The 20,009-nt window shown below is 36.7% G+C and overlaps 2 protein-coding genes across 2 annotated transcripts; both read left to right on the forward strand.

Annotated features, from left to right (window-relative positions):
* Positions 1 to 1,718: 1,718 nt before the first annotated feature.
* LOC133863845 (rust resistance kinase Lr10-like) lies at positions 1,719 to 3,407 on the forward strand. The gene is made up of 2 exons (XM_062299963.1): positions 1,719 to 1,948; positions 2,076 to 3,407. The coding sequence occupies exons 1-2, from the start codon at positions 1,909 to 1,911 to the stop codon at positions 3,272 to 3,274; spliced, it is 1,239 nt and encodes a 412-aa protein (XP_062155947.1). The 5' UTR covers positions 1,719 to 1,908; the 3' UTR covers positions 3,275 to 3,407.
* Positions 3,408 to 6,071: 2,664 nt separating this feature from the next.
* On the forward strand, positions 6,072 to 14,376 carry LOC133864326 (uncharacterized). The gene is made up of 4 exons (XM_062300620.1): positions 6,072 to 6,369; positions 7,723 to 7,772; positions 7,863 to 7,915; positions 13,671 to 14,376. The coding sequence occupies exons 1-4, from the start codon at positions 6,113 to 6,115 to the stop codon at positions 14,016 to 14,018; spliced, it is 708 nt and encodes a 235-aa protein (XP_062156604.1). The 5' UTR covers positions 6,072 to 6,112; the 3' UTR covers positions 14,019 to 14,376.
* Positions 14,377 to 20,009: the final 5,633 nt, after the last annotated feature.

A 20,009-nucleotide genomic window follows, 5' to 3' on the forward strand; every position in this document is an offset into this window, starting at 1 on the left:
TTATTCATCGGGAAAAATGATAATTACCTTTTTTTTTTTCTTTTTTTTTCTTTTTATGAAGTCATCAGTGCCGACCCTAGTGTTGACGCTAATAACCATGTATTAGAGTTGACTTGTTTTGGTCAACGCTGATAATAGGGCATCAGCGTAGGGTCGACGCTGATGCCCTACATATCACTATCGAGAACAATTGTTGCTAATGTGAGTTTTAATTTTTACTTTAATCTAGATATAACACATGCAATTGACAACTTGGTTTCGACACTGATATGTTATTCTTAGTATCGACATTTGTCATTACTAATGGGAGAATCTCGTCGCTACTAGCTTCCCTCTTCAAATTTGCATGTGGGAAAAAAATCTCGTCACGTTATTAGCTACGACATATCAGCAACGACATTTTTGTCAACACTAATATTAATTTGTTACTAACATTAGCAGTGACTATCAATGTCGACCCAAGCGTGTTAACTCGTTGCTAATAATCACTTAATAGCATCAACTTTTGGGTTGCTGCTATCTACATTTATTTTTTAATTTTTTTTTGTAGTGAGTTATTATTTGCATTAAAAGATAAATTAATTGAACTCTATTTCTTTCGTAGAAAAAGTAAGCATCGAAAAAATCCATGGGAACTTAAAATTTAAGGAATGAAACCCCAAAACCCTACTGGAAGTCCGTACAGAGCCTAATACCAGAGTCAGTAAATTTAGTAAGAAATTCAACCGCTTAATTACACTTTTTTGTTTTCTCTTTTGGTAAATACTACGAGTGGTAAACCCATCCTTTAAAATTTAGTTGTGCTTGGAATCTTGGAGAGAAGCATAAAAGAAATGGCAGAGAACGGGCAACTCTTGGGATCGGATTTGGATGTTTATCACCTCTTATCATGCAAAATATTATATACGAGACAAAAACAACGACTCTCGAAAGAAGACGTGATGAATTATAATAATTTGGAGAAGTTTGAACAACTCTTGGCGAGGATTTCGAGGCAGCTGCTAGCTTCTTGCTTCTCATTCCTTGTATTCAATCACCATGCATGTAGATTCAATTTGCCTTTTCGCCATGCATTTATATTTGCAATGCTTTCGTTGTAACGGCTTAATTTATTAGTCGGTTTCATTAAAATTTATTCTCGTTGCTTGACAGAAGGCATGTAAGAACACAAAGTTCACATGATATGGGGAAGAGTTGAAAATAAGAAAGAGAGATACATAGAAATAAAGTGGTTCGGCCTATAATCTACGTTCATACGTCAAAGTCTTTTATTGACTACATATTTATTTCATTTATTTGATTATATACAAGATTTTTTTATAGAGAAAGAGTTTGAATATTACAAATCTCTTTTACTTCGATATTAATAATAAATCTAATTTATCATCATCTAACTCTTATTTTTCGAGTACTTATAACATTTATTTATTGAGTTCTTGTAACTCTTACCTCAAAGTCGGTATGCTTGTTTTTTTTATATATACGTCGAAGTTGCATACAATGGCCTTTCACAATTTAAAATATTAGTGGTGCCTTTCAACGTCTATCAACTATGACAATAGGAAAATGAAACATGGTTGGACTATCCTTCCCATGTTTTAAAACCTCATAATTAGCGCTCTAACTTCTATGTTCATACTATATATGGCCGGCCTGTCGTTTTATCCCAAATAAACTGGTCCCCACGCGGTTTCAAGTCCTACTCATAATATAGAGCAAAGGAAGACATAAGACCCCACGGCTGATCTGCTGCTTGGAAGTTCTTGATCTCTTTTGTTGCAAACTTCATGTTGAACATATATCATCTATTCACGCATTTATTTTTTACAAATTCTCAGCTCTTTTGTGTGCTATAGAGTTTGCGAGGGTGCATGCTTTTAGTACTGTTTGTTCTCCATTTCCTGACTAATGTCATCTGCCGACGCAGCTATTGTTGTTGTCAGCTTGGGTAAGATTTTAAATATGTTCTTTTTTGTTAATTTCTTTTGTGCTTTCATTGTTGATTTATTCTTTTGATTACAACTAGTTCTGAACAGCCGGATGATTCTTATATATTGAGTTCAAACGATTTGCAGTAGTCATCGTTGTAAAGATTGCTATTTTGGTTGCGGTATGCAAGAGAAGAGCTGGAAATGGTAGCAACACTGTTACTTCGGACGACTCACGATTTCTGACGCTGACCATGGATAAATTTCTCAACGACATGGAAAGAGAGAAACCAATCAGATTTACCTCTCAGCAGCTCAGGATCGCAACAGACAACTTCACTAATTTGTTGGGTTCTGGAGGGTTTGGATTGGTCTATAAAGGGATCTTTAGTAACGGAACCATAGTGGCAGTGAAGGTTCTATATGGGAGCTCGGATAAGAGGATTGAGGAACAATTCATGGCGGAAGTTAGTACAATTGGAAGAGTTCATCATTTCAATCTGGTTCGTCTTTATGGTTTCTGTTTTGAGAAGCACATGAGAGCACTTGTTTATGAGTACCTGGGGAATGGTTCGCTTGACAGGTACTTATTCAGTGAAAACAACATCTTAGGATTCGAAAAGCTTCATGAGATTGCAATTGGGACAGCCAGAGGGATTGCTTACTTGCACGAAGAATGTCAGCAGAGAATAATCCATTATGATATAAAACCAGGAAATATTCTCTTGGATGCAAAGTTCTTTCCAAAAGTTGCTGATTTCGGTTTGGCCAAGCTCTGTAACAGGGAAAATACTCATATCACTATGACAGGAGGAAGGGGGACTCCTGGTTACGCTGCACCAGAAATGTGGATGCCATTTCCCATAACCCACAAGTGTGATGTATACAGCTTTGGGATGCTATTATTTGAAATCATAGGTAGAAGAAGGAACCTAGACATCCATCTTTCAGAGAGCCAGGAATGGTTCCCAAGGAGGATCTGGAAAACGTTTGAAGATGGAGAACTAGGAAAATTGACCAAAGTTTGTGGAGTGGAGGAGAATCATAGAGAAATGGCAGAAAGAATGGTTAAAGTAGCTCTCTGGTGTGTTCAGTATAGGCCTGAATCCAGGCCTATGATGAGTGTTGTGGTGAAGATGTTGGAAGGAGCAGTAGATATTCCAACACCTTTAAGTCCATTCCAGCACATGTTGGATGTTGCTCCTTGCCCAAATGCATCTTCCAATCCATTACAGACTGATAGCACATTTGATTCGGAATATTCATCTCAAATGGTTACAAGATCTGGCTTTGTATGTGCTACTCCTGTGATGAGGAAATATGAGATTGAAATAGCCTATATATAGTTAGGTGGCTGATGAAGAGTATGTGTGTGTGTGATTGCGAGATCAGTGTTCTAATTTTCAGTTATGAATTCAAGGATACCTTTTTTCTGTTTATACCAGTACCGAAATTCATAATGTGCTATTTGATTAGTTATTTACTTGTAATCGCTTGACCCAAAAAAGGGTGGGAGAAAATAGGGGTACAAAACATCTCCATTGGCACTTTCACCCAAATTTGGTGTAGAACGGGGTATTACATTTCCAGGCTAATCAGCATTGGAAAACCAAGCTTAGTCACACCCACATACATGGCCACTAAAGGGATTCTTTGTGCAATTAGGTCAAGCCCTTTAAAGGATAATAATCAGTTTGTCATCTCGATCATGACTTGTTCTAGATTACTATTAATTGCAATTTATTTCACACACAAAAAAAAAAAAAGAAAAAGGAAACAACAAAACAAAATTTGAAATTACAATTCTAGTATTTATTTTGATTGTAATTGACTCTTCATGAAATATCTATAGTACGTGGAATTAAAGTCATAGAATTTGCTGTCATTTTAATTTGCTACTTCTTAATCTTTGAGTTCCAATTTGTTCTCTTAATTATTCTTGTACTCTTGACATCATACTTCATTTAGTACATTTATCCTTACTAAAATACTTAGTAAGGATTAAACGTAGATAGAGATGATGGGAAAGTACCATTGAAACCGTTGCCATGTAGAAACAAATTAATATTAATATTGAAGTTTCGATAACAACCCTATCGATGATGGGATTTCTCCGCTCAAATCATTGAATCCAAAGTCTAAGAGTTCCAACCGGTATAGTCTTGCCTGCTCATTGGGCATAGAACCATGAAAGTTGTTGTTTATGACACTTATTTTAATAGGAAATGAAAGATTTCCTATATGTGGAAGAATATAATGGTGCCTACAAAGCCCATATAAGAAAGGTTCAAAGCTGTAACTCAGTGATATTTAATTAGAACCATAAGTGATACCGATCTAATTACAGACAAAAGTACTAATAGACAAATTGCTTGTCAAAAATATTATGAGGATCATAAGAAATACCACCCTTTAAGGCAAGAAGAGCGGATTGACCGGTGGTAATTTTGGGAACCATTGCATTAGATAAACTTCCCATGTAATAATGTACCAGAAACACTGTCACACAAAGAAGGAATGGGAAACAACTTTGATCCATGAATGGCGGACACGTAGTGGTTGAGGTGCTTGGGTTAGTGTGGCACTCAAGGATAGACAGGTGAAATTAATGAACAAGGCGATCATAGTATCCATGAAGATTAAGAGAAGAAAAAGCCGGCCGTTTTGGGAAAAATGAAGGTGAGTTGGTTTAGGCGTTGACTTTCAATTTTTCTCACTGAGAAAAGGACAAGAAAAACGAAATTCGTTGAAGAAAAATAAATTATCATCATACCTGCCCCTTGTCTATCTTTCAAATTAATAGGACTCATGACTATTTTTATAAATTATCCATTTTATGTGGACTATTCATCTTCCCAATATAAGACCGAGGTGTTACAAAGGCTCTGCACATGATCTTGTTGGGTTTGTCCTCTTAGAGCATGCTGGCCTTATAGGTTTCAATAGAGGTGTACAAGCGGTGCGGTTATTAACCGAAAATAATCGATAAACACTAATAACCGCCAATAACCACTAATCGGAAAAACCGAGAAACCGAAAAATAAAAAATAACCGCAACCGGATAACCGGTTATTACATTCTAAAAAACCGGTTAATAATCGGGTAACCGAAACCGGTTTTTATTTTATATATATATAACATAATAACCGGCTAAGTTACCCTGCTGTTTTAAGAAATAAAATAAAGTTACAGAGTCCTAGTTGTCAGAGATGAAAGTCTATTGCAATTTTTATACATTATATCCAACGTCAAACTGTAGATTACCTGCATACCATCAAAAAATATTTATCAGCCTTAGAGGCAAATTTTGAATTTTGTTCTTAAGATGACTGACCTCTATAAGCACTTGATCTCATCTGGCGCCTACACACTTATCTGTTTAGTTTGTTCAGATAAGTTGTGCTCGGTAGAGCCATGTCTAGAGATTGTTGGGCACTTTTCCTTTTATTCAGTTATCATTTTTTCACATGCACCTTTCTTCTCCTCTGCTATGCATTTCCTACCTGTCTTCTTCTCCGATTTATTTGACCAATAAGTTCCTTTTTTTTCTTTTTCTTTTTCTTTTTTCTTTTTTCTTTTACCTATCATTTTCATGGACTTAACTTGGAGTCTGAAAAATTGAAAAATTAACATATATGAAAACCGGCTATCCGGTTAATAACCGGTTTAAAATATCTGGATAACCAGCGGTTGGCAAAAACCGCAACCGGTAATTGCAACACCGGTTGTGGTTGTGGTTATTGAAATAGAAATAACTAAGGACCTCGGTTGCGATAGCGGTTATTTGCTTATAGTACACTTATAGTGTATGAATCACAACCCATTGCTGAAATAGAGTGTCAGGTTGTGCCACACTCGATTGGTATTATTTATGACTGTTATCCTTTTCATCGGAGGGAATGTAGAGGACATACACTGAGTTGGTAAAAGGGGGTGATCCACTGATCCTGTACTTCACGTCTTGGGCCCGAGTGCTTGGTCTTTGTACGACTTCTCGACCCAAGCCCGATCTTGTGGACATCGGTACATCAATGAGTAAAAAAGTTACGATTAAAATAATAATAATATTAAAAATAAAAAAATAAATTCCTGAAGGGCTATTTACGTATAACTTGAAATGATTTATATTTGCGCCTATGAAAGCTACACGCTGTTAAGCCGTTTGCGCAAAATGTGAAAAAGCCATGTTTCGCGCCGGAGCCACTTGGGTCCGGTTCGCAAAGCGATCGAAACCCGTCCCAACCAGACCATATTGCACCACCGCCAGAAACAACAACACAACCAAACCCACAAGCAATAACAGCAGAAATGTCGGTGACAATAAGGTTGCTGAATCGAATCTAGGTAACTATGACGAAGCTTATAAGCAGCTGGACAAGCTGGACTTCTCGACTGCCGCTAAGATCCTTTTCACCGATCCTCCCAAGAAAAAGAAATTCGGGTATTGTTTTGCTTGTAACTTTAGGCTGTTTCTGAATTGTTGGTTATCTGTTTGGTACTAAATGTCGGTTTTGCTTTGGTTGGTTTGAGGAGTTTAAGCTTCTTGTGGGTATTTCGTCAAACAGGTTGGCTTCATTGGTCTTTGATATGTCTGAAGTGGGTTGTGGCTATTATCTGCATAAATTTAAGCATATCAGCAAAGTTAAGTAAAAAAGCAAGAGAATGTAGGTAGCCTACGGCTGAGCAGGAATGTGAGTGTGTGTGTGTGTGTTTTTTTCTTAAGTTTTTGGAGCTGAGAAGTTGAGCAGGAATGAGGATAATGAGTTGGAAAAATAGAAGAAAGGATAGTGAAATTAGAGAAGTTAGAGTGGCTACCAATTGAATCTGAGGGTGGTGAAACTAGGAACGATTACATTTCTGAGAAGGAACTAGCTTAGAAGTGTGTTCCTTACCTGAACACCCATCATGGTTGTTGGTTCTATGATTTCACTTTCATCTTGATGCATTCAGCGAGAAGCTCTCAGAAAGACAAGATTAACTATTGTAGGAAACTTCTTATAACACAATTCGTTAGAGAGTGTTGTTAGCTCAATATAAATGAAAATGGTTGTGGATTGCTGTTGAAATGTTACCAATATCGTATTTTTATCTTTACTTTCATATACTCTAGTTCTTAAACAGGGATATTCTGTGTAAACCTTGGAATGACATGGATTTAGATCTTTTCAACTGATTTCATACTTGTAAAATTATATCCTCATCTATGTCCTAGTGCCGACATCACATAATTTGGTTTTATTCTAATGAATCTAATGGTCCATAGCTCATTCATACAAGTTGCTTTCTGTCTGCTATCATGCATGCCCTGGCGTGCATGTCAGGTGCACATCTTGTGCTTAGGTATTGAATAGTTCATCTGAAAATCTTAGGATACTGTAAGAAGAATGCCTTCTCTGACACCTTGTTTTTCTTAGCCTACATCCTACAGTACAATTAAATAAATGTAACAAGGCTATGATGGATACTCCACTCATTTTGAGATATCAATGAAATTGAGAATGTTTATTCAGGAAACTGACATGAACTGAGAATCTGCTCCTCTCTTTTTCTGCCAAACTTTTCAATGTGTTCAACAATACGTTTGGTGACATGTCACATCCATGTTCATGTTTTTGAGTGCCCACTTTAAGTGTAACAGAAATTTGTGTGTGTGTGTGTGCATCCATGTATATATATTGTAAACCATTTTTCCTACGGATTTATGTGTTTTTCACATTGTCTATATCTGGTTACCCTCTTTGCATCCCTATTTCTATTATCAGTACATATTCTAATGTCTCTCTTCCATGGTCAGGTTTGATTTCCATCTGGTACAACTCTTCTTTGCCTGCATGCCTTCCTTGGGTATATCAATCTACACATCTTAGATGTACCTTATTTTGACATGTCTCTAAGTTTGGTGTACTATCTAAAAAAACTTATTTCCCGTGACAGCTGTGTATTTGGTGGCTCAATATGCTCGCTATGAAATTAGAAGAATGGAAGGGGTAAGTAAATTTTCTTTTCTTTATAACTCTGATATTGTCTTTTGTCGGATTTTTTTTTTTTTTTGTCATTTTGTCCCTCTTCATTTGAGGACTGTTGATTGATCTTTCTATCTTTCTTTCTTCACTTCATTTCCCAATACTTTCTTTTGTGCATGGAATTCACTTTTAAAAAGTTAAGGATACTCATGGTGAATACTGATTAACCTAGCAACTCTATTGTTAAAAAACCTGCATATAATATATTTTCTCTTCTGCTGCTAATGATTTAGATTTTTTTTGCTTTGAAGTTCTTATTTGTGTATCCTATTAATCTTGTATCTGCAAGTTGATGTCTCTAGACTAAACATTAGTATCACCTGGCACTTAGGAACTAGCATGTAGAACAGTTTAACCAAAACAACTCTACCTTACAAGGAAATCATGCAAATTACTACTGATCTTTCTGATCATGAGAACTTTTTTTTTTTTTTTTTTGATGAATGAGATTTTTTATAAACGAACAAACTCAGTACAACACTCTCCAGTAATAACACTGGACCAAACTACCAGAGTAGTTACAAACATTCAAAACTCTGTAAAAAACAGAGTTGACCCAATTCACTTGCAACCAACACCTAAACAAGCAACAATTTTACAACCAGAAACTAAACTTTCTATAGAACAGAATCTGTAACTAAGCATTTACATTATCCACCAAGTATATGAACTGGTAAACTCCAACTCAAGCAGAGATTTAAGTTTTCTTGGGTCTTCTTATATTGACTTTAGCCAAAACTCTTGCTCTAATCTCCCATGAGATGTTCTACAGAAGCCTCTTCTCAGTCTTGGGTTGGTTGCCGTGTTGCAAGTCTTACACAGCAGTATTCCAACTTAGCTTACACAGCATAGACTTTAACTTCTTTCCTTGTAAGGATTTTTTTCCCCAACTAGTAATACCTTGCCAGCAAATATTCGGATCATCTACCATACATTTTTTGATTACTGCTTTCCAAATTCTTTTGCAGAAACCACATTGGAAGAAGAGGTGGTCTCAACCTTCAATATAGCTCCTATGGAATAAACACAACACATCCCCTTTGTAACCCCATTTTTGAAGCCTCCTCCCCTGTTGTTAGGCAATCTTTCATAGCCAGCCAAAACATAAAAGAATGTTTAGGGATAGCCATATAATGCCACACTAGATTCCACGAGGTTACTATAGGTAACCTACTTCTTATTGCATCCCAAGTTTTTGTGCAAGTATATATACCTTTTTTAGAAGCAACCCAAGAAGGCTTAACCTCATTACCAATCTTCACCTCCTCACATAATCTACTTTGCACATTTTGCATATCTTCCGATCGAGCTGGTCCCCAACACCCTTCCCTCTCATCATACTTGACAGCTATGCTTCTATTTTACTCCCCGCATCATACACAATTTGATGGACATACCGTGAGTACAACACCCCATCCGGATGCGAATGATCAAGTCACACATTGATATGCTTCCCAATTCCAACTTTATAGTGAATAAAGTCTCTAGCGTCCTCACGGATCTTCAATATCTTCCGCCAACTCCAGGAGCAAGCTGACGGCATCTTCACCTGGCAAAAACTCTTACCTCGCAATAGATACATTTTGATCCATGCAACCCATAATGAACCTGATTTTACAAACAAGTTCCAAGTATGCCGCATGATGGATGCTTTATTCCAATCATCAACCCCAAGCGTCCCTCTTTTTTTTGAACACCCAAAATCCCATGCCACTTTCCCTTTAGCATGCACCAAGCCAGAACCAGTCAAAAACCTATTAAATTTTTGTTCAATGCTTAGAATGATCTTCTTTGGCAACATAAAAATCCCAGACTAATACAATTGAGTGCCATATAAAACTGAGGTCAGGAGTTGTAACCTTCCTGCAAATGAAAGCCTTTTCCAAGAATCTATTCTACTCGTGATCTCCTCAAACAGAAAAGCAGTCTGCAGCAGCCAGCTTCTTGGTGGTTAAGGGGACACCCAAGTATCAAACCGGAAGCTTTCCCTCCTTAAAACTTCAAACAATCAAATGATTTGTTGCTTTACCATACTTGCTACCCAAGAACAATAAACATAGCTCTTCTTTTGTACAGTTGCCTCCTCCAATAACTTGGACAGCACCTCCATTGCAATAACTAAGAGATAAGGGGACAAAGGATCCCTTGTCTCAATCCCCTTTTCCCCTCAAAATAACCCACAAGTGTCCCATTTACTGCAAATGAGAACTGAGGATTAGTTATACACTCTTTAATCCACACAACAAAATGAGTAGGAATTCCAGAGCATAACAACAATGGAAGATGAAATCCCCAATTGACAGGGCCATAAGCCTTCATTAGATCCACTTTGCTTGTGCACTGAGGTCAGCTGTTATCCCTGTGATAGTCCCTCACTAATTCTTGAACTAATAGTACATATTTTCAGGGATATTGTGATGGGATATGAATGCCATTTGATTGTTGCTAACAATAGAATCTAGCCCCGGAAGCAATCTATTCGCAAGTATCTTCATAATGCACTTGTAAACTACATTACAGCAAGATATAGGTTGAAAATCCCCCATTGAAGAAGGATTTTGCTTCTTTGGGACCAAAGTAATAACCGTGGCATTCACTTCTTTAAGCAGATTAGCTGAAACAAAAAATGATTTTATTGCTTCAATCACATCCTCCCTAATGATGGGCCAAGCTTTTTGAAAAAGCCCAGCTGAGAATCCATTTGGCCCTGGCGCTTTGCTGCTCTTCATTGAGAAAATCATTTTCCTGATCTCCTCTGCTGAAACCTCCTTCACCATTTCTGCTCTAACACTGTCGGGAATGTTCCTGTTTAGAAGTTGCTGAAGCCTCCCTGCTTTTTGCCCATCGAACTGATTAGAAGAGGATCCCAATAGCTTTCTGTAAAAATCCTCTGCAAACTTTTTTAATCTGATCCCTCTCCTATACTTTAACCCCATCCATCCTCATCCCATAAGTGCTTTATCAAATTCTTTGAGTTTCTAACTTTCACAATCCTATGAAAGAAGAATTATTTTGGCCAACAAGATTTAACCATTGATACCTCAACTTTTGTTTCAACACATTTTCTTCCGCTTCGCTAATCAACACATATTCATGCAGACATTCCTTTTCTATTTTCACTCTCCCTGCATCACCATTGTAAAGGATCACATTCTTTTGAAGCTTGCTCAAGCCTAATCCGAGCCTGAATGACCTTCTGTTGTAAGCTACCAAACTCCTCTTTGTTAACTCCCTTCGAAACTTTCTTAACAGATTTGATCTTGGTATATAGCTGCAACATACAAGTCCCTCCCACAGAAATTCTCCAACCCTAGCTTTATCTCTCATGATCAGCCCAAAAATTGAAAAATTTATAAGGCTCTGGACCTTCACTACCATAATGATACCAGTAGAGTGATCTGAAATATTACCTTCCAAAAACTCAACTGAAGTCTGTCCATAAGCATCCATCCAATCTACATTTCCCATCACCCGATCCAACTTACTGGCAACAAAGTCCACACCAGCCCGCTTATTGTTCCACTTGAAATAACAGCCAGTAAAGGATAGATTAAAAATCTCCACTCCTCTTACACAATCCACAAAAATAGTTCCCAAAACCATTAAACTACCCTTATCCAATTTTTCTTGTACATTTTGCACCACATTGAAATCACCTGAAAGTAACTAAGGAACACCATCTATCTGGTTCTTTATTAACAGCAGATACTGCCAAAGAGATTTCCTTTCTAACCCCTTTGTGGCCCCCATAAACAAACGTATGCACCCACTTCAACCGCCCTTGATCCATTCACAAGTTTTGCTTGCTCTTGAATTAGAATAGTAGTTATATTCCAGTTCTCTGGATTCCAGCATATCCAGATTTTTCCAAGAATATGACTGCCTTAATTATGGATAAACTCCAAACCAGGTGGATTGTGTAAGAAGATTGGAAATTCTTGATCTATCTGATCATGAGAACTTGAAATGGGGGAGGCATTCTACATGTAACTCGTTTGTTTTTTACAAAGCTTATGTGAAGAAAAACTCATCTCTGCCCTGTTTATTCCTCATTGAGATCTTCTGAAGCTCTTTACAAGTGGACACTTGAATGCTATTGATAAACTCTCAGAATTTTTAAAAATCTCAGTGTGCAGAACCTGGATTTTTCTACCATGTTGATCTTCAACCCTTGATTACGGGATTGTGTCCAAGTCACTCCTCCTAAGACACCACATAGGTGGGACGTGCACTGGGTAATGACCCTTTTGATCCTCATCCCTTAATTCATGTAACTATTATTCTACCTGCCATACACATGGAACTTCCTCTAAGTTTCTGATATCAAAGTCTAAAGAGCAATTTCAATACATTGATAGTTTATGCATATAGTAGGATAAAAAAATATAACTTACTCTTTTCTACAATCATAAATCATAGTTTAACACAAACAATGGGTATTTACAAGAACTTTCTTGGAAAGTTTTACAATAAGGAGGGATTTGCAATCCTCCCACTCTCACTTTAGCTATTTGGCGCGTACATGCCTATCTCACTTGTCACACCTATAGTTGTGCATACTTAAATCATTAATGGTTATTGAAAAAAGTTTCTAATTGTTGCCTTTAACGGCTTGCTTAGAAGTTCTGAATTTATCAGAAAAATTCGTAAGTTCGTAAACATTTTATTTCCTTATCTTATAAATTCCATGCTTTTAGTTTTGGTTTTCAAATAATTTCTGAAGTTATGTTAGTCATGGATGGAAAGTATTTTCCCAATTTATATTTTAACAACATATATTGTTTTGTATTTTAATGACAAAAATTACCTAAAACTCACCCACGTAGGCCTTTCATGTAAATATACAGGCACTTTCATGATGGTTTTGACCTTAATACAATTTCAAAATTTGTAGCTCTCCATTGCAAAGTCTTCTCCTAGCCTATGACCCCCAACTCGGTCTCTGAACACCAAGAGACTTTATCAGCTGAACTAACTGGCACCTTACACCATAAGAATCAGTATAGGGGAATGGACTTGATTTGATCCCATACAACTAGTATTGGATTAAACATTTGGAAACATTTTACTCGTACAACATTTTAATCCTTGTGTTCATTTGATATGTTGACTCTGTCCAGAAACACTTCTTGTGTAGAATACAATGTTTGTACTGTCAGCATTTGTGAAATTGCTGTGGTAACTAACACAGCCCATAATTAAACTGCTAATATAGCTGATCTGTGTGCCTTTTGTTTATAGACCTTCCACCATATTTAGTCAATCAAAAGTATCAATACATGTTATCTTTAAATCACCCACCCTTTTCTTCCCTCAAACATGCAAGGAATAATATAAAACTATACCTATGTCGTAATATTGCATGCATGCTAGTTTATGTCAAGATTTTTGGAATTGTTATCACTTGTTTCACTTGGTTAAATTCACTCAAATGCCCTTAATTTTGTAAATCCCGGGGAGACTGATATATTGTTGCTCCACTGGAATTGGTGGGAAGAAGGTTTATTTGTTTTTTAATCCTCTTCATTTCATAAAAGTACCATTCTAAGGTATCAATTGGTACAGTAAAAGGCTATGTGAAGCAAGATTAAGCAGTTTCATTCTCATGGGATTTTGGCTGTATGTTTGACAGCAGTGTTTTTAGATTTTTTTCCCCTTCCTGTTTTGCTTGGCTTTTAGTTGGTTCCCCTTGTATGATTGGTTTCCTCCAAAATATTAGGAACTGGAGCAGAAAAAGAAACAAGAAGAAGAAAAGAAAGCAAAAGAAATGGAATTAAATGCTACGGAAGAAAAAGAAGCAGGATCTGATCCAGAGCTTTTAGAGGTGAAAGTGAGACTGGATAAACTTGAGGAAGCTTTGAAAGGAATTGTGGTTGAAACAAAACAATCTGTCAGCAGTCTGGCCAAAAGCCTAGAAGATGGTAGTGAGAAAAAGGATGTTGTGACAACCAAAAGTAGATCAGAACCCAGTAATATGGCAGAGAGAGATCATCCTAATAAACCAAAAGTTCCAGATGCTTCCCTGCAGGATCAGAAGGGCAAAACCCAAAATGGAAAGGGTTCTTAAGATAGTAGGACATGAATATAAAAAGCTTCTTCAGTTTACGTACATATAAAAGCAGAGAGGTTTTTTGTTTTAGACAGCATACACCGGATCTTCTAGGCTTATATTCTTGAAAATCCAGCAGTTAATTGGCATGATTTTGGGATCAGCGCTGGTGACAAGGATCTTCTCCTCTTTTGTTGAGCGTTTTATCAGCTTGTAATATGTAAGAAAGATTTAGGACCTGTTTAGATTTGTTATTTTAAAAAGTGCGATTTCAAAAATCGTGATTTTGAAACATATGATTTGAAAACGCAATTTTCAAAAACACAATTAAGCGTTTGGTAAAATTGCGATTCAGCTTTTGAAATTGCAGTTTAAACTTTGAAGTCGGGTGTTTTTAAAAATGTATCTTCTTACCTGCGATTTGAAAACGTAAATTATTTTACGTTTTCAAAACTTTTACTTCTTATAAACGCACTTTTAATCAGTACACCTTTGACAATTTTATTTAGGGCCAAACGACTCTTAATTGTAGATGTTAACCAGTGTAAATGCCTTGGAGGGTAAAATTCAGATCCACGTGGCTTGTTTCTTTGAAACCCTGGTAATCATTTGATTTCTTATCTTACCCAGGTTGTCTTCGGTTACAAACACTTATTCAAACTAAAAACAAGTAACTTCCCAACAAACATTAACAAGCAGAGCCAATTAGTTCTAATATGTCGAGCCAGACTGGCTAACTTTTATTAAGGGTCATTGGTAAGAGTCTTTACGAGCCTTCAACATCGGTATACTGGTCTCAAATGAAACTAAATCCAAGAGCCACAAAGAGTTAATTAATTTCTCGGAGGCTTAGCACCTCGAATCAGCCTATTGTAACCCATTTCGATCAATTCAATTCAATTCATCAATCTTAATCATTACAAAAATATAAGCCCAAAAGTAAATAAGTTTGTTACAAGTGCAACACGAATAGCTTCTTGGCTTGATTAGAATTTAGTGGTGGACTTGGAGTACCACAAATTTCTCCTGCTGCTAATGCCATGGAAATCTCCCAATTCCATTGGATGACACAGCACGTGTTTCTCCATTTCCTTTGCAGCAGAATTTTAATGACGTGAGGTCCTCCACTATCACTGCCTTTGTGCTGTTTAGTCTGAATAGCTTCTGTTGTCAAATCAAATGACGCAGACAACATAGTCCACGGAAGTAGTGATGTTTCATTTATCAAACTAAATCGCCATTCAGATAGAACAAACAATGTTTTCCCATGATATTTTCCAAGGGTGGTCCATGTTTTGAAAGTGATAAAGATGCCCTTTAAAATCTAGGCTAGGACCCTGAATTTCAGCAAATCTCCACCATATTATACCATCATTGTTGAGCATCTGAGTTAATGGTGTAAAATTAGTCAAGCCGTGGATAAGATTTTGAGGCTTTTGCCCCTCTGGCTTGTGAGCAAAGTGCTACTAGCTGGTCAAAGCTTGGGTCCTTTCTATTCTAAGCATCTGCTTCTGCCACATCTGTTACTTTGATTTCAGTCGACCAGGAGGGGCCCCTTTTTATATCAAACACCCTGGACGACGACAAACAACCCCCCCCTCCCTTTCCTTTATAGGGTGGGCGCATCACTTTCGATGGGCCAGATAGGGTGGTCGGCTCCAGCTTATTTTGGATATTTTGTCTTTGCTTTGGCGGGTGCCGGTGGGTTTTCGTTTTGGCGTGGCTAGATGGTGCTTTGTTGTGGCATGTGGGACTTAATTGGGATTTCTCTGGAGATATAATTAGGAGTTTGATAATGTTTGTTTAGGTGGTCTGATTGGTTGCGTTGTGTAGGATGGTGCTTTCATCCTGGTTTTGGCGGCTTGCCCCTAGTTTATCTTTTGGCTCCTAAAATACTATTTGAAAAATGTTTTGGTATTTTTCGTTGTATGATGCGACCGAAAATAATTGTCAAATCGAAAATATTTTTGATTTAACAAAAAAGCTTCTCTAAATTCAAAAAAAAATAAACTGATTTCCATTTTTAAATTTCGTAAATAATTTTCTAAGTCTGAGTTTCTCCTTCTCAAACTTCCGGACCACTGTTGGACCAGCACCAAGCCAGCACCGGATCACCGGGCCACCACCAGAAAACATGCATCTGACCATCATTGAGCCACCCTCGAATCACTGCCGAACCATCACCATACCACAGTCAGCCACTGCCAAACCATCGCAGGTCACCGACGGGCTTCTGCCAAACCACTAGTAGAACTCAAATTATGAGGTTATTTTTTAAAAAATTATTTTATGTTAATATTTTTATGTTGTAAATGAAAATTGATTTTTATATGTTAATATGAATGAATAAAAGATATATAAAATATTTGTGATTTTCTGTACACGTCAAACACTAAAAACTGTTTTCAATCAAAAACATTTTACGCCGAAACAAACGAAGCTTAATAGTTATTCTAATTATTTAGAAATATATTTACCAACTGGGCTTTTAAGCTAAGGGCTAGTTTAGGAATATTGAGGTTTGTTTAGAATTAGAAAGGACGGACAACTTTTTTTTAATGGCAAGATAAAATTTCATAAATACTAAAAAAAAAAAAAAAAAAAAAAAAAACATAAGGAAGACATGGTCATGGAGGATCCCAACAAACACCTCACTAAAGCTAATATAGTGCACCCAAAAACAAAAACTAGAAATGATTAAAATTTTTAGCCTCATCCAATATCTTCTTGGCCCTAAAAAAAAAAAACAAAGAGGTTATCAAATCAGCAATTTTTGAAGCAACTCATCTCTCAAGAGATGAGCTATAGTAGAAGCTAGATATCAGTTTGGATGTCACAGTAAGAAAGATTGTATTGAGATCAAATGGATTAGGATATTGAAAATGAATTCCATTCCAATGTCCGATGAGAGAGGTTCCCAATGGTTGTTATGTGAGGGGCATCAGAGCTTGCATTCTCCATAGGCAAAAAGAGGTTGATATGGAAAAGCAGAGGAAAAAGTGAGGAAAGGAGGGAATGCATGTACATAATAGGCTTGAGAGCTAAGGATCTGACATCTCGAATTACAGTGTGGCGCATGGGGTACATGCATGTACATGATAGGCTTGAGAGCTAAGGATCTGACATCTCGAATTATAGTGTGGCGCATGGAGTACATGCATGCATGACAAGTAGAGGGAGCAAAAGATGAAAAAGGAATCGATGGTGGAGGTAAGGGGCGCATGGGTGGAGGGCAATACATCTAGCTACCAAAAAACAAAAAAGAATAGAAAAGAGAGAGAGAGAGAGAGAGAGGGGGGGGGGGGGGGGGGGGGGGGGGGGGGGGGGGGGGAGGGGAGAAAAGAGGCGGGAGGAGAGGCGAGGGGAGTGTTAGAATTCATGTTTGCATATTTAATGTCCAAATTGGGTTGGTTGTAATTCTAGGGTTAGTAGTTGGGTCGATCTTAAGTTGGTATTCGAAAACTTGAATTAGAGTGCAAGATAAAATACTTCATCCACAACAATATTTGAAGGACGTTCGAACGTAGCAGCTCTACAGACTTCAAAATTCACAGTAGTATGTTTCGTACAGACGTTCGAAGAAAGTTTGAACTTGGAAACGAGGAATAAAGAACCAGTGGACACCGTTCGTAATTGCGTTAGAAGAAAGTTAGAACATCAATACCTCAAGTGCTTCACAGAACCTTTTGTTCACAGTGAAATTTGAAGAACTTTCGAACTTAGTGCTCAATAAGTTAGACAGAAGCTTGTGCCAGCAGCAATGATCGAAGACGATTTGATCGCCATGTGGATAGGTTGCAAGCAGCATTCTACATTCACAACAATGTTCGAAGAATGTTCAAACGCTACATGAGATAAACCTTGAAACCCTAGGTAATGTTCAAACGAAACTTTCTCATATTTGAACACCGCCTTTTCTGTCAATGCTTTTATTAAACTAACCTTCTCAATAAACCCTTGTTTTTACATAATCTATATGTTCTGGCATCTAGATTCATATTCAGAAGTTGAGATATTGAGATGTCCAAAGTTTGTCTTCTCGAATAATTTTTTGGTGCAATTGTTTTTGGTGTTTGGTAGCGGAGAACTATCTCGACGTTTTAAAAGGGAGGCGCCAATTCATTTCCCAATTGAATACTCGTGTAAATCTGATGAAGAAAGAAAACCAAAGAAAATTGATCAAAGACGAACGGAAAGGGAATTCCTCGTTCTAACACTGAGGCAGAATACCGTACTCTAGCTGACACCACCTTGGAGCTTCTTTTGTTGCAATAGCTATTACATGATATGAGTCTCTCTATCATCTACTCTCCTTTATACTGTGACAACATGAGTGTTATTCAGATTGTCCATAATGACGTTTTTCATGAACGGACTAAACATATTGAGATTGATTGTTATTTTGTCCGTCATCATTTTCTTCAGGGCTCATTACAACTTCATTCTATTAAGTTCCATGATTAGCTCACGGACGTCTTCACAAAGTCACATCCTCGGCCTAATGTGATTCAATATTCATGCTTATTCTTAGCGGATAAAAAATGCATTTATCCCTTAATTTATTTTTCTTATTTACTTTACATCATTCATTGTACTGTAGACTCACATGGCCTATAAATAGATATTATCACTATAGAATAAAGTCAATTCAATAATAATAAAAAAAAAATATTTGGTCCTATTATTGATTTAAACGTAGGGCTTTAAAATTCAAATGGTGAATTTAAAACAAGTTGGGGTTGAGGACAAAACAGATGTCTTCATCGTAACTAAGAAGACCACAACTTGCTATAATTTTCCACACCTAATCTCAGCAAATGATAGCTCCACGTTTCACTTTCCGACTGGTATTTTAAGGTGTTCCTTAATTCAAAGGCAAAATGGAAGGCGCACGATATTATAATGGAAATATGGTGAGGACTAAGGCAGTCCAACACAAACAAAATGGACACCCCATCTGATTCCAGGTTAATTAAGTGGCAGAGCCCCAGAACTTGATGTTTCATTGACAAGACTTTAGACTTGTGTCACACTCCTGTCATCCTTTCAAAGCCCCTCTCTTGCTAGTGTTAGTGTTAGTTTTAGTGTGAGATTACTATGATAATTAACTGTCATTATAACAGGATTTCAGTTACTTTACATCTTAATTCTTGGAGATCTTGTTGCATTATGATTAATATAATATTACTTTGTACACATCAAGTGGATATGGACCCACCATTAAATGGGCTCCATCTTGCAGATCTTCTAGGTAAGAAACTAAAGACAATGAAGATTTACCCATAATTTCATACCAAAGAATATAATATAATATATTAATATATTATATGAAAAGAAGGAAAGATGTCATACCATTATGCATGTGCCTCAACTTCACATGGCTTCCTAGTTCCTACACACCTACCTCTTTCATCCTAATAGAGAGAGATGATGGTCTATTAATCCAACTGCAAGTGGATCAAAGATGTTGTCATTTCGACGAATTAATCACAACCGTTCAAATAGTATGAATTGGGTGGGCCATGTTAAATAACAATAACAAATGACAATCATAAACATCTGAATATGTGCCACTTAATTCTCTGGGATTATTTATGTCTCCCTTTAGTAACATGGATTAACCTTCTTCGATCAAAGAGACCCAGAACAACATCTAGTTGCACCCACACACACATATATATAGTATTTCTCTAGTTTAAATTTGAATTCCATGTGATTATTTTAGTTACAATTTTATGGAAAATACATTTAGCCTTATCAATCTGCCATTCTTAATTTGGCACTTACATTACTAAATTTTAAAAAAATTGATATTTAATCCCCTCGATTCAATTATTATCATCTTTACAAGTTACACCATGCATTAGCATCTAACATTATAATAGACGAAAAAAAAAAAAAGACATCACCCATAACGCATACTTGAGTTTTAATTTGTATTTGAACTACTTAAATTGCCCATAAAATTTATTTTTATCTTTTTGTAAAAAAAATAAATAAATAATAAAT

This window comes from Alnus glutinosa, chromosome 3, assembly GCF_958979055.1.
Source record: "Alnus glutinosa chromosome 3, dhAlnGlut1.1, whole genome shotgun sequence".
In the NCBI taxonomy this organism is placed as follows: Eukaryota; Viridiplantae; Streptophyta; class Magnoliopsida; order Fagales; family Betulaceae; genus Alnus; species Alnus glutinosa.

What these genes read in the sequence shown, in the direction of transcription:
- LOC133863845 (XM_062299963.1), top strand. Translation starts at nt 1,909, where the DNA reads ATGTCATCTGCCGACGCAGCTATTGTTGTTGTCAGCTTGG. An exon ending in TATTGTTGTTGTCAGCTTGG is followed by an intron (nt 1,949 to 2,075) that starts GTAAGATTTTAA and finishes AACGATTTGCAG; the next exon opens with TAGTCATCGTTGTAAAGATT.
- LOC133864326 (XM_062300620.1), top strand. Translation starts at nt 6,113, where the DNA reads ATGTTTCGCGCCGGAGCCACTTGGGTCCGGTTCGCAAAGCGATCGAAA. An exon ending in CCCAAGAAAAAGAAATTCGG is followed by an intron (nt 6,370 to 7,722) that starts GTATTGTTTTGC and finishes TTCCATGGTCAG; the next exon opens with GTTTGATTTCCATCTGGTAC. An exon ending in TGCCTGCATGCCTTCCTTGG is followed by an intron (nt 7,773 to 7,862) that starts GTATATCAATCT and finishes TTCCCGTGACAG; the next exon opens with CTGTGTATTTGGTGGCTCAA.